The following is an 11,219-nucleotide window of genomic DNA, read 5'->3' as shown; positions in this document are numbered from 1 at the left end:
CTGCTTATCAAAGGATGCTTGAAAGGCTCAGCAATGCAAGGGGAGGGTTGAGTTGCTTCATTCCAGCAGAGGATAAACTGCTCTATTACAGGGACACGTGTTTGGGAGAAGGAGCTGAGAGCTGGATTTTAGAACTTGTCCAGCCAGGAACTCACAGCTCCTGGAGCCTTGTCCAAAGGGAGCCAGGCTGAGGAGAGGGCACCTGGCCCAGCAGGGCTGCAGCACCTCCCTCTGCCACCTTCTGGAAAAGTGCCCAGAGAGCAGCTCATTGCCTTTAGCACAATCCCAAATGGGAGTCAGTCCCATGCCGATGGTCCCGGGACCTGTGGGCAGCAGGAATTGTGGCCAGCACTGACCTTCTGCTGCCTGGGCAGCCTGAAAACCTGGCCATTCCTCCCTGCCCTGAGAGCTGAGCCCTGGGCACATGTGAGGAGCCAGCAGGGACCATAGGCATGGCTGGTCCCATCCAAACTGGTCACAGGGCAGTGTCCAGAGCTTCCCTGTCACCCCTGTCTCTGCTGAGAGGTGCCTGGGTCCTGGCTGCTGGAGGGAACCTCATGGTGCTGGCAGGAAGGGCAGGGTGGGAGGGAAGCACACAAAGTCCCAGGGTCCTTTCCCTGCTCCAGTGCAGGGTACTGTGACCCCTCCTTGCAGGTTCCAGAGCAGCAGCTCCATGGGGTAAAAGGCACTTACCTCAAATCATCAACAGCTCATTTTTTCCCCCTCAGAGCCCCCTTTTCAGGGATAGGAGGAGTCCAGGAACTGTTGTCCCCATGAACCCTCCCCAGCAGCCAGGACAGGGAGAGTCTGGGTGCAGCCTCCTGCCCACAGGGCAACATTGCCTGTGCAACTCTGGGAGCACACAGAGCCTTTGGGACACTCCTGCTCCCCGTGGGAATGGCTGGGCATGCAGGGAAGGTGCTGTGGTGCTGCTCAGGCCATTTCAGCAGCTGTCTTGGGGTTTTGGGTTTCTGTGGGCCTTGGAGAAAACTGTCCCCCACTGGATCCTCTGCAGGTGCCTTGACTGTGTGACACCCTGAACCCCTGTGTGACTCCCTGAACCCTCCCTGTGCTGCAGGGGGGGTTCAGGGAGCAGCTCCAGCCCAGGGCAGGCTCCTCCACCACCAGCTCCCTCTCCAGCTCTTTCTGAGCTGTTCCACCCAGCTCTCTCCAGGACAAAGCTTGGGGCTTGTGCTATAAAAAAGCTACCTCACCTTGTCTCCAGCTATTTCTGACACAGGAAAAACCCCTTTGATAACAATAATGATGTCACAGGCCACCACAAGGGTCTGAGAGCAGGATCTGTGGGCACAACCTGCTCTGAGGAGGGATGACCCAAAGCAGGATAGCTGGGAGCATGGATGGATGATGGATAACCCAAGGACCCAAGGACCCCAGATCAGTCTCTGTGCCTCTTGTTGTGATGACTTTTCTGATATTGCTGAGCAGGTTGGGTGAGGGTCCCCTTGGCCAGTGTTTCCTTATCCCAGCAACAGGGCCAGGAATTTGCATCCTGGCCAATGTTGAAAAGGTGTCCTAGTTGCACATTTGTCCTCTTTGCTTTCCCACAGCCAGGGCAAATGCTTTGGATGCCATGTGCTGTGCCAAGAACAAGAAGTTCCTCTTCCCAAGGAGGTTCCCTCCTCCCAAAGCTGCTGCTGGGCTGCAGCAAGGGGCTCTTTCCTCTCTTGGTCACTTCCTCACAAGGGCAGGAAATTCCCAGGACACGAGGCCTCGAGTGGCATATGGAGTAGAAGTGTGTGGAAAACTTATGTTAAACCCCATTTCTGCCCATAAGGTTTTAAATTTTATTGTATTTTGTCAAATCAACTTAAATCAGAGATTAAAATCCATTCAGGACAGCTGCTACTCAATCATTCCTGAAACCACCTCCCTGGTTCTCCAGAGCAGTCATTGGAAAAATGTCAGCCTGGTGTGATTACAGGAGGAGCATGAGGCACTTTGATCTACAGAAGCAATGTAAGATTTCCTTCTCAACCATCCCTAAGCAGCAACTTGTGTCAGGGCCTCCCCATCCTAAAAAGGGCATAATTCTTTCCCACTATCCCCTCTAACCCTGTCCTCTGGCAGTGGGAAGCCATTCCCCTTGGCTTTTCCTCCAGGCCACTGTCCCACATCTCTCTCCAGTTCTCTTGAAGACTCTTTAAGCACTGGGGAAGGAGCTCTAAGGTGGAGCCTTCTCTTCTCCAGGTCTACATCCCCAGCTCTCCCAGCCTGGCTCCAAGCCAGAGGGGCTCCAGCCTTGGGGGTTTCTCCATGGCCTCTGGACTTGCTCCATCCTCTCTGTCAGCTCCTGTTAATCTGCGAGATCTCTCCCAACTTTTCCTTTTCCAATCTGAGCAAACCCAGCTCTCCCAGCCTTTCTATTGTCTCCTGTTCTCCAGTCCTGACCACCTTGGGGCTGAAAGGCTCAAAGCCCTTGTCCTTGTCAAGCTGGGCTCACGTTCCTGGCTCCCTGCCTTCGCAGCTCCTGTTGGTGGCAAATGACACATGTAGGGGACACCAGGCAGGCAGGGTGGGTGGCTCTGTGTTGGAGAGCACCCTCAGAGTTCAGGGCAGGGGCCTGACAGCAGCTCCAGACTCAGCACCATCACTGCTAAGGACACAGATTGTCCCCTCTGGACATCCTTGGACATCGCCTTGGACATCCCCTGACAAACAGGTCCCACCTCTGATGAGCAAGAGCATCACAATTCTGAGCTGCTGAAAGCTCCAAGGGCTCTGCAGCCCTGGCAGCAGGGAAAAGGGACGTGGTCAGCAGGGAAAAAGGAACACGGTCAGCAGGAAAAAATGGACATTGTCAGCAGGTCAGTCTGGAAACAGGCACCAGGACTGGTCATACAGCTGCCAGGGAAGGGCAGGCCCCAGGGAGGTGCCCTGGGAGGGGAGGTTGGTGATGGAGCAGGAAGGATCTCTGCTTCCTCTCCAGGACAAGGCCAACCCACCCAGTTCTCCTCTCCCTGTGTGCCCATCTCACTTGAGAAGCCTCTCCAGAACAGGCCAAGGAGCTGCTGCTCTCTCCCAGCTCTTCCCAGTCCTCTCTGCCTGGGGCTGTGCCCTGGTCAGGGGGAGCTCCTCTGCTCTGTCTCCTGTTCCCAGTTCTGGGAAGGAGCTGCACTGAGGGGACATACTGCACACCCAGACTCACCCGGGGCCACTGCTGGCAAAGCCCCTCCTTGCTACAGAGCCAACCCAGCAGCCCAAGGGCAAAGCCTGAGGGGGGGTTTGAGTCTGGGAATAAAGACCCAGATTGAGCCCCAGGGCACTGCAGAGGCCCCGCTCAGGATCCTTGGAGCTGGCCCTGTCCCAGGGACTTCCTTGGTGCTGGTGACACCTCTGTGGCAGGGTGTGACATCCTCGGAGAGGACATGTGGGAGGACATGGTGCAAGGAGGAACTCCCTGTGCTGGTGGCACGGTCAGGGGGTGCAGCCTGTTCTTGGGGCCCGATTACCCAGAGTGGCTGCAAGAGCCTGGCCTCGAGCGTGGGCGCTGCTGGGAGGGCAGCGTGGGAGGCTGCTCTGAGTGCCTGGGTCACACACGTGCCCTGTGCTGCTCCCCCTCGGGCCTGGGCTCTCGTAGCTGCCCACGGGGACGTGCCAGCCCCTCAGCAGGGCTGTGTCCCCATGACAGCCTGCCAAGTGGCAGCGCCTTGTTTGTGCTGTCACAGGGAGGAGCGGAGCATTGGGGTCACAGCTTTGCAGTGATGCCATCTCCAGGCCTGGCCTCCTGCCCTCCTGGATTCCAGGAAGGTTTTCTGCCACGGCCAGCACAGGTCAGTCCTTGCCAGAGGAAGACATCGGGCTGAGCCCACGCCGCAGTGCCCTGGCCCCAGCACTGCCAGGCACTGCTGCCCACCAGGTCGTGCCATGGCAGACAAGTGTCCCCGAGTCCATGATGGCCCCTCCTCTGGAAAAGCAGCTGCTCCACGAGTCTGCACCCACCTGGCTGTCTGCACTGGGAAGGCTCCGATTCCTGTGCAGGACCTGATTCCTCCCTGGGGTGGGATGCACCAGGCTATGCTGATGGGGACCATCCTTCCCCTCCTGTGGCATCCCATTGCAATCCCTGAGGAGCCTCTGCTGCTATGAGGAGCCCTGGAAAAATGAGGAGAAGAGATGGTTGAGAAAAGAGCACAGACATTCCCAAGTTACTCCCATGACCAACTGAGCAGCACCAGACTTCCACCAAGGAAGGCTCTGGATGCCAAGGGCTGTGGCAGCACCACTCTGGGGTCACTCACAAGGTGGGACACACAGAGCAGGGCTGACCCATGGGTTTCATCCTCTGTCCCATCCCACTCCAGAGGCCCAGGGGTCCTGTGGTGCTGGGGGCAAACCCAAGGAGTAGGGGATGAAGACAGCACTGGATGCCAAGTGTGGGGCAGAGCTGCTTCTCTCAGGTTTTATTTACTCCTTTGGCACCCACTGAGAGCTGCAGGGAAAAACTTTGGTGATAACAACTCCAGCAGGAAAGGACGAACAGGATAACCTGGAAGCCCATTCTGTTTTCTAAATAACCATTGAAACCCTATTAAATAAAAACTACTCTGAACTGCTCCATAGGTTTATGCAAATCATGTTACTGACACGATTACTGAAGGTATCTTTTATTTTAACACTGAAACCCAGCACCAGAGATTAGAGATCACATTTGAGGCCAATCAGCATGGCCTGCAGAGGTTCTCTGTTTCCTTCCTGCTTTCCAGGAACAGTCCATTCTGGATTGGCTTTGCAAGGTGGACAAATATCCACATGTTCACCTTCAGACTGAACAGGGAAACACAGATTGTCCAAGAGAATTTAGGACCTGGCACCTGAACCATCATCAGGGAACAGTGCCAGAGACAAGCAAGGAGCTTCCCTTACATCCAAGGGGGTGTCCAAGCACCCGAGTTCCCAAGTTATTCCTGCACAGTTGGTGCTAATTTTGCAAGTCCCTTTTGCCAGGTCTGTCCTTGCAAAATTGCCTCTGGGCTGGAAATGTACTGAAGCACCAGGCTGACCTTCGGCAGTTCTGTTTCTGTGTGTGAGGGGAGGTTGGGCTGCTCTGGGAAGTTGAGCACTGCCGGTGCAGCCCCTCTCCCTGTGGCTCCACATTGCAGGGAGTAAGCACAGATAACCCCAGCCTGGGACAGCCTGGCCAGGCTCTGACCCCTGGCCAGAGGAGCTCGGGGCAGGGCAGGTGTGACCTCCCTTCAGCCTTTCTTTAGGGATTTATTCCAGGTGTTGGTCTGAGCTCCTGCTCCACATCCCCAGGCACCACGTAGGGAGCTGGTGACACTCACTGGCAAATCCAAAGGGGAGCCAGAAGCAGAGAAGGCATTTGATCCTCAGGCAGGGTCTAATGTTTGACCATGGCGAAAACCAAGGAGAAAAGGAGGAGGCTGATGCTCCAGAGCGCATCCCTGCCCTCCTGCCACACATCTCTGTTTGGAATGGAGAAGACTGATCAAGTCATCTGTGCAGGAATGTCCCACACAGCCTTGTCCTGGGACAGGGAAAGCAGGTGGTGCTTGGGCCACGCTCCGCTTCCAGGCTGCCAAAGCCAAGGAAGAATTGTCACTGCCAGGGGACATCTCCCTCACTTGTGTCTCCTGCAGGACGAAACAAGCTCCACGTGTGGGAACTGTCAGTGCTCTTCAGGTCAGGGCAACCAGGAAAGGCTGGAAGGACTCCGGGAGGTCCTGAGCCACAGGTCATGTTCAAAGCAGGGCTCAGTGCAAGGCCAGCTCAAGTGACTCCAGTCTTTGCCCCAGTGAGTTCTCAGAGAAGATCCCATCCCAAGGCTGCACAGTTCTCATGGGAAAAGCTTTTTCCTTATGGACAGTTTGAATTGTCCCTGTTGCAGCTGCTGCACAGTGTCACTTGTCCTTTTCTAGAGCACCCTGCAGGGCTCTGGGCCTTCCCCAGAGGGACAAGGAATCTTCTGGGGAATCTGAGGAACTTTTGGGGAGTCTCTGCTTCTCCAGGCTGGAGTCACCTTCTCAGTCAGCCCTGGGTTTGGTTTCCTCTGGCACCAAAGGTCTTCACTGAGAAGGGAAAAAATGGGGGTTTAAGCAAATTAACCAACACCATGGACTTTAGAGTTTCCATGGACTAACCAGGAGTGAACATTATGCAACCAAAAGCGGCCCAAACCCCCCTTTGGTGGGGGGGGGGGGGGGTTATTGAGGGGTCTGACAGCAAAACAGCTGATTTGGGGGCTTATTGTGGGGTTTTTTGCCATTTCTACAAACTCAAGGCTCCTGCTGGGCAGTGGAAGCTGCCAAGGCTGCAGAGGAGGCTCACCTCTTCTATGGCACCAAGGAGCTTTACAGACACTGCAGCTGCTGATGTTGGAATACACAGGCAATTCCATTAAAATTACCTCATTAGAGACTCCTCTGCTGCCCCATCCCAGGCTAAGGCCAGGTTGGATAGGACCTGGAGCAATCTGGGATAGTGGAAGGTGTCCCTGCCTGTGGCAGGGGGTGGAATGCGATGAGATTTGAGGTCACTTCCAAGTCAATCAATCCATTCTGGGATTCTGTGAAGGTGGAGTCACACCTCCTGAGGTGCATAGGGAGAGGAGAGGCAACGGGAACAAGCTGGGACATGGGAAATTCCTTTTAGATACCTGAGAAACAATTCACCATGAGGATAGTCAAATACAGGGACAGAGGTCTGAGAGGCTGTGGAATCTCCTTCAAACCTTCACTGGACAACATCTGGAGCAACTGGGTCCTGACTTGGTTCAGCCCTGCTTTGGGCAGAGGGGCAGCCCCTTCCTAACTCAGGCATTCCACGTTCTGTCAGGGAACACCTCAGTGATGTTCCCGGCCCTTTTGTCTCCCTTATGCAGCCCAGGCTTTCAGCTGGCCGGATGCAGCTGCTCTGCCTGAGGCATCCTTTTGTTTTGGGCAGAAATCAGGGATTTCCTTTCTTTCCAAGCTCCCATGCACACTGGGAGATCTCTGGGGCTGGAGAAGTGTTCCTGCTTTGCCAAGGGCCAGCCCATGTCCTACCTGGCACTGTTGCCTTTTTGTCCTCCTACAGCACCACCCCAAAAACCTCTCAGTGCCACACATGTGCAAGGAGTGGAGGGGAGGTTTTGCTCAAGAACAGCCTTGCCACAAGTCTTAGCAGGCTTCTGCCTGGCTTTCCTCACCGTGGCAGCTCCATATTTCCTTCCAGCTGTATCCTGTTACTCTATTGGGTCTGAGCTCTCCATCTGCCCCCTTCCTACGGTGCTTTCTGGTCCCACAAAAGAGACACTTTCAAGGCAGGCAGAGTGAAAACAAGGTGTGCAAGTCTGAAGAGCAGGTTCCCTCCTGCAGAATCTTGCCAGGCTCTGGAAAGTCTCAGCTGTGCTGAGGTGAGGATGAGTCACTGCTCAGAAAACGGCATTATCCTGAGAAATACAAGAATTCCCAATATCTGCAGATGCCCCTCCTGGCGACCACCTGTCCGAAGGAAGGATCACCTCCCGGTGCTGAGGTAACCGCCAGCAGCTGGACTTTCTGACACCGGGGCTGGGGACAATTATTCCCCCCAGCAGAATTCGAGCGCGCCTCAGACACTTCCAGCTCAGGAGCGCCCGACAAGTTTGAACAGGCAACCTGCGCCTCTCTGGGAGCTGCACTGGGCCAGCGAGCGCTTTGATTGCGAGCAGGCAGCTGGCAGGAATCCCAGGAACTCTCACAAAAATGCTTTGAAGAGCCCAGATGCGCAGGGCGTGTCCCGGAGTGGGTGCGGAGCGTGAGTCACGGCCGCGCCGTGCGCTGCTCGCCGCGCTCGGCAGCGCCGGGACCCCCGAGCGCCCCGACCACCGCCCGCGTCCTCAATGACACCGATTTCATCAACCCTCCGACCCCTGTCCATCGCACCCCGAATTCGGCACGGGTTTACGCCCCTTTCAGCCCTGCCCGCTGTGCCCGTGAGCTCCAGACACAAAGGCAGACAGGGAATGTGCTCGGGGCGTTGCTGCTGCTGCTGCGCCGGGCTGCGCTGGACTGGCTGGGATGATGCTCCCCGTGCCCCGCTCAGGGATACCCCCAGCCCGATACTAGAATGCAGTTTGCATAGAACTGCAATAAAAACCTTCATTTAAGCACCTTTTGCTCTTCCAGATACGGGTTTGGAATCTGTTGCAGAATCCCGGGAGATATCCTCCCTTGGGCTAAACCGTGCGAACTCGCCCCAAGAAACCATTGTTTCCTGAAAGCCTCCCTAAGCTCCCTGTCCGCAGCTCCGCAGCCCAGCTCAGCAATTTGGGCGAGTTATGAAACCGGGAGATGCCAGAGCGCAGTGACGGGATGCGATAAACACGCGGCCCTCCCGCGGGACAGGGACAGGGCTGTTCCTCGCCCCGGGCCAAGTGACATTACAGGTTTGTGAGAGCTGGCACTTACTTGTGCAGGAGGCACCTGACGCTGACAGCCTGTCATTGATTTGCGAAAACACCGCTTGGCATCGATATCGAGCTTTCAGGAGAAACAAGTGGGGCAGGGGAAAACAACAGCTGGGCATTGCTGTGCTGCTCCTGCCTGCGCCAGCAGAGCACGGCCTGATCCCCACCTGGGAAATGCTCAGGAGCAGCAGGAAAGGAGGGGACACACTCACTCCATGCACTCCATCAACTCATCACGCTGGGCACCACCCACCCTGACCTGGGCAGCACCCACCCTCCTCCAGGCTGGCCTTGCCTGGGCATGGTCTCAAAGTCCTGGCTGGTTGGGTGATGGAGCAGAATAAAACCTCTGCATCCCTTGGTGAGGTATCAAGAAAGGTGGGGAGAGGGGACCAAAGGCAAATAAATACCCTCCAGTTGCTCTACTCCTGTGTCATATTGACAAAACCTGGCTTCTACTCCTAGGTTTCACAGGAGGAGCATCCTGGAGCATGGAAAACAACAGTGCACAAAGCTCTTTCCCAGGAGCCTGCTCTGTGCTTTCTGATGCTGCTCTTGTTCCTACAAAACGTGAAAGGTGGACACAAACCACCAGGGAAACACTAAACCTGATGGATGGGAGTGAAAGCACCAGGTCAGACCCTGGGCACTGCTGATTCTCACTGGAGAGAAACTCCACACATCCTTCCTCCCGCAGCAGATCCATCTGGCAGCACAAAGGGCTCTGCTCCTCTGAGTGTTGACAAAAGCACCCAGGTCCTGGTCCTGGAGCACCCAGGAAGACTCTACCCTGGGCATCCTCTCCTCAGCCTCCCTCCTGATGGGGACTGCTCCTCTTCTCCTGTATCAGCCTCCTGTGGCTTGGCAGGAGCTTTGTCAGCACTTGCTGTGACCTGAAACTGGTCACACCAGCAGCGAGGTGCTCGGTTCTCTGCAAACGAGTTGCTGCAGTGTGGCTTGGCAGAGGGAGAACTCTCTGCTCCCATTCATAGCCTGGCGTGTCATTTCTTGCACAGCCATTTTATCTCCTCTTCTTGCTAAATTTCCTCTTTTCCTCCCTGCTACCCCAAGTTGCGTGCAAAGATTGACCCAACAGTGCCGTGATTTCTCCATAGGCCTGTCCCTCAGACGAGTGGGATACCCTCTGGGGGGAGGTCTCCGACTCTCCAGGGGACTCGTCAGGACCCTCCCGACTCCGGTGTTCTGCAGGAATCCTGCATTCCTGGGCTCGGAGGGGTGGATTTGCAACCTGCGCTTGCAGAGTTGGATCTGGACAGGCGCTGTGGGCAGCGCTGCTCCTGCAGGCAGGGCCATCATCCCTTGGCACTGAGGCCTGGGGCTGATGCAGTTTGGACTGAGGGAAATACCGGAACTCCAGAGGAGCCGTGTGGGAGATGCTCCAGCCCCGGGGAGCACCGTTTCCCACCCAGATGCACAGAGCCTCGCCCCGAGCCCTGCAGTGACCGTGTCCGTGCCCAGCCTCGAGCCCCCTGCCGCCGGGCCGGGGCCGGGCCGGGGCTGGGCAGGCTCGGGCCGGGAGTGCCCCGCAGCGGCTCGGCTGCCTCGGCGGGAGGCGTGGGTGTGTGCGGGCAGGGCTGTATATCCAGTCTGGCAGAGGGTGTGACCGCTCACACGCCGCCGAGCCGAGCTGCGAGCAGCAGCGCTCAGACAGCGGGCCAGGGGCCGTATGGCAAGGAGGGCTTCGGGGGACTGAGCCCAGCGCACACGGTGTTCGGTGTCCCGTGCTGTCCGTGCGAGCCAAGCGCAGCCGTGCCCGCGGCCTCCAGCCATGCTGCACTCCCCGCTGAAAACCGCGCTGGCCTACGAGTGCTTCCAGGACCAGGCCAGCTCCACGCTGGCCCTGCCCTCGGACCACAAGCTGAAAACCAAGGGCACGGGCAAGCAGCGCGTCCAGGAGCAGGTGATGATGACTGTCAAGAGGCAGAAGCAAAAGTCGTCGGTGTCGTCAAGCGTGGGCCACTCAAACCGAGGTAAAGTCCCCCGGCGAGGGGCCGCGGGGGCAGGGCTGGTGCTCCGGGTGCTTCGGTGGGGTTTGTGCAGGGGGGACACGCTGCTTTGCTTCTCTCCTGGCACACCTGAGGCGGGTGCTGCCAAGAACTCCTGCACTGGATGGAAGGGTTTGGGACAAGACACAGAGCTGGAAGCATCAACTCCTTCCTGGCTGGAGCTGATCCCTGAGAGTGCTGCTCTGCTCCACATCCCTGAGGCGCTTGGACATTTCAGTGGGCGCTGTATCCAATTTTTCCCTGGCTCTAAACCTGGAGTAGCTGTCTGGTTTTGCAAATTCTTCCTCTGCAAGTGCTCCCATGGCTGGAATTCCCCGCCACCCCTCCTGTGGACGGGTAAAGCTGACAGTGCTCCTCCTCCACCCTGCCATGGGCTGGGGCTGGGGCTTCGCTGCCTCCTGAGCACTGTGCAGGTGCAGAGCAGGAGTCTGTGCCCACACACAGGACACAGACCTCAGCTTGGGATTCAGCTCTGGAGCTCCCAGTACATCTCCCAGTTGCAGACTGAGAAGTGTGGAGTCTCTGGGACCCCAAAGGGAGTGGTAGGAAGGAGATGAGTTGGGAGAAGTGTCTCTGGTGTTGGTTGGTGGGGGTGTTTCACAGCCTGCCCCACTTTGCCTGCGTTGGGGTCCAGGCGGCCGCTCCACCTCTGTGTACTGAGTGTGTGTCACAGAAACAATCAGTTGAGTCCTGCAGCCAGGTGTCCCACTGGAACCCCCTCCTCTTTGGATCAAAGCTTGGCAAATGGTTCTCGCTGCTGTCTTTGTGTCTGGAGAAAGCTG

General features: G+C 56.9%; 1 protein-coding gene across 1 annotated transcript in view; it reads left to right on the top strand.

Annotated features, from left to right (window-relative positions):
- The first annotated feature begins 10,039 nt into the window (after positions 1-10,039).
- Positions 10,040-11,219, top strand: part of PKP1 (plakophilin 1) — a 49,016-nt gene continuing 47,836 nt past the window's right edge. Inside the window, exon 1 of the mRNA XM_085561532.1 lies at positions 10,040-10,401. Within this exon, the coding sequence (XP_085417658.1) occupies positions 10,200-10,401 (202 nt within the window). The 5' untranslated portion in view covers positions 10,040-10,199. The remainder of the gene's footprint in view (positions 10,402-11,219) is intronic.

Source organism: Lonchura striata, chromosome 26 (genome assembly GCF_050655825.1).
Source record: "Lonchura striata isolate lonStrDom1 chromosome 26, ASM5065582v1, whole genome shotgun sequence".
NCBI classification, from domain to species: Eukaryota; Metazoa; Chordata; class Aves; order Passeriformes; family Estrildidae; genus Lonchura; species Lonchura striata.
Note: the sequence above shows the minus strand (reverse complement) of the source record. Positions and strands in the feature narration are given on the sequence as shown.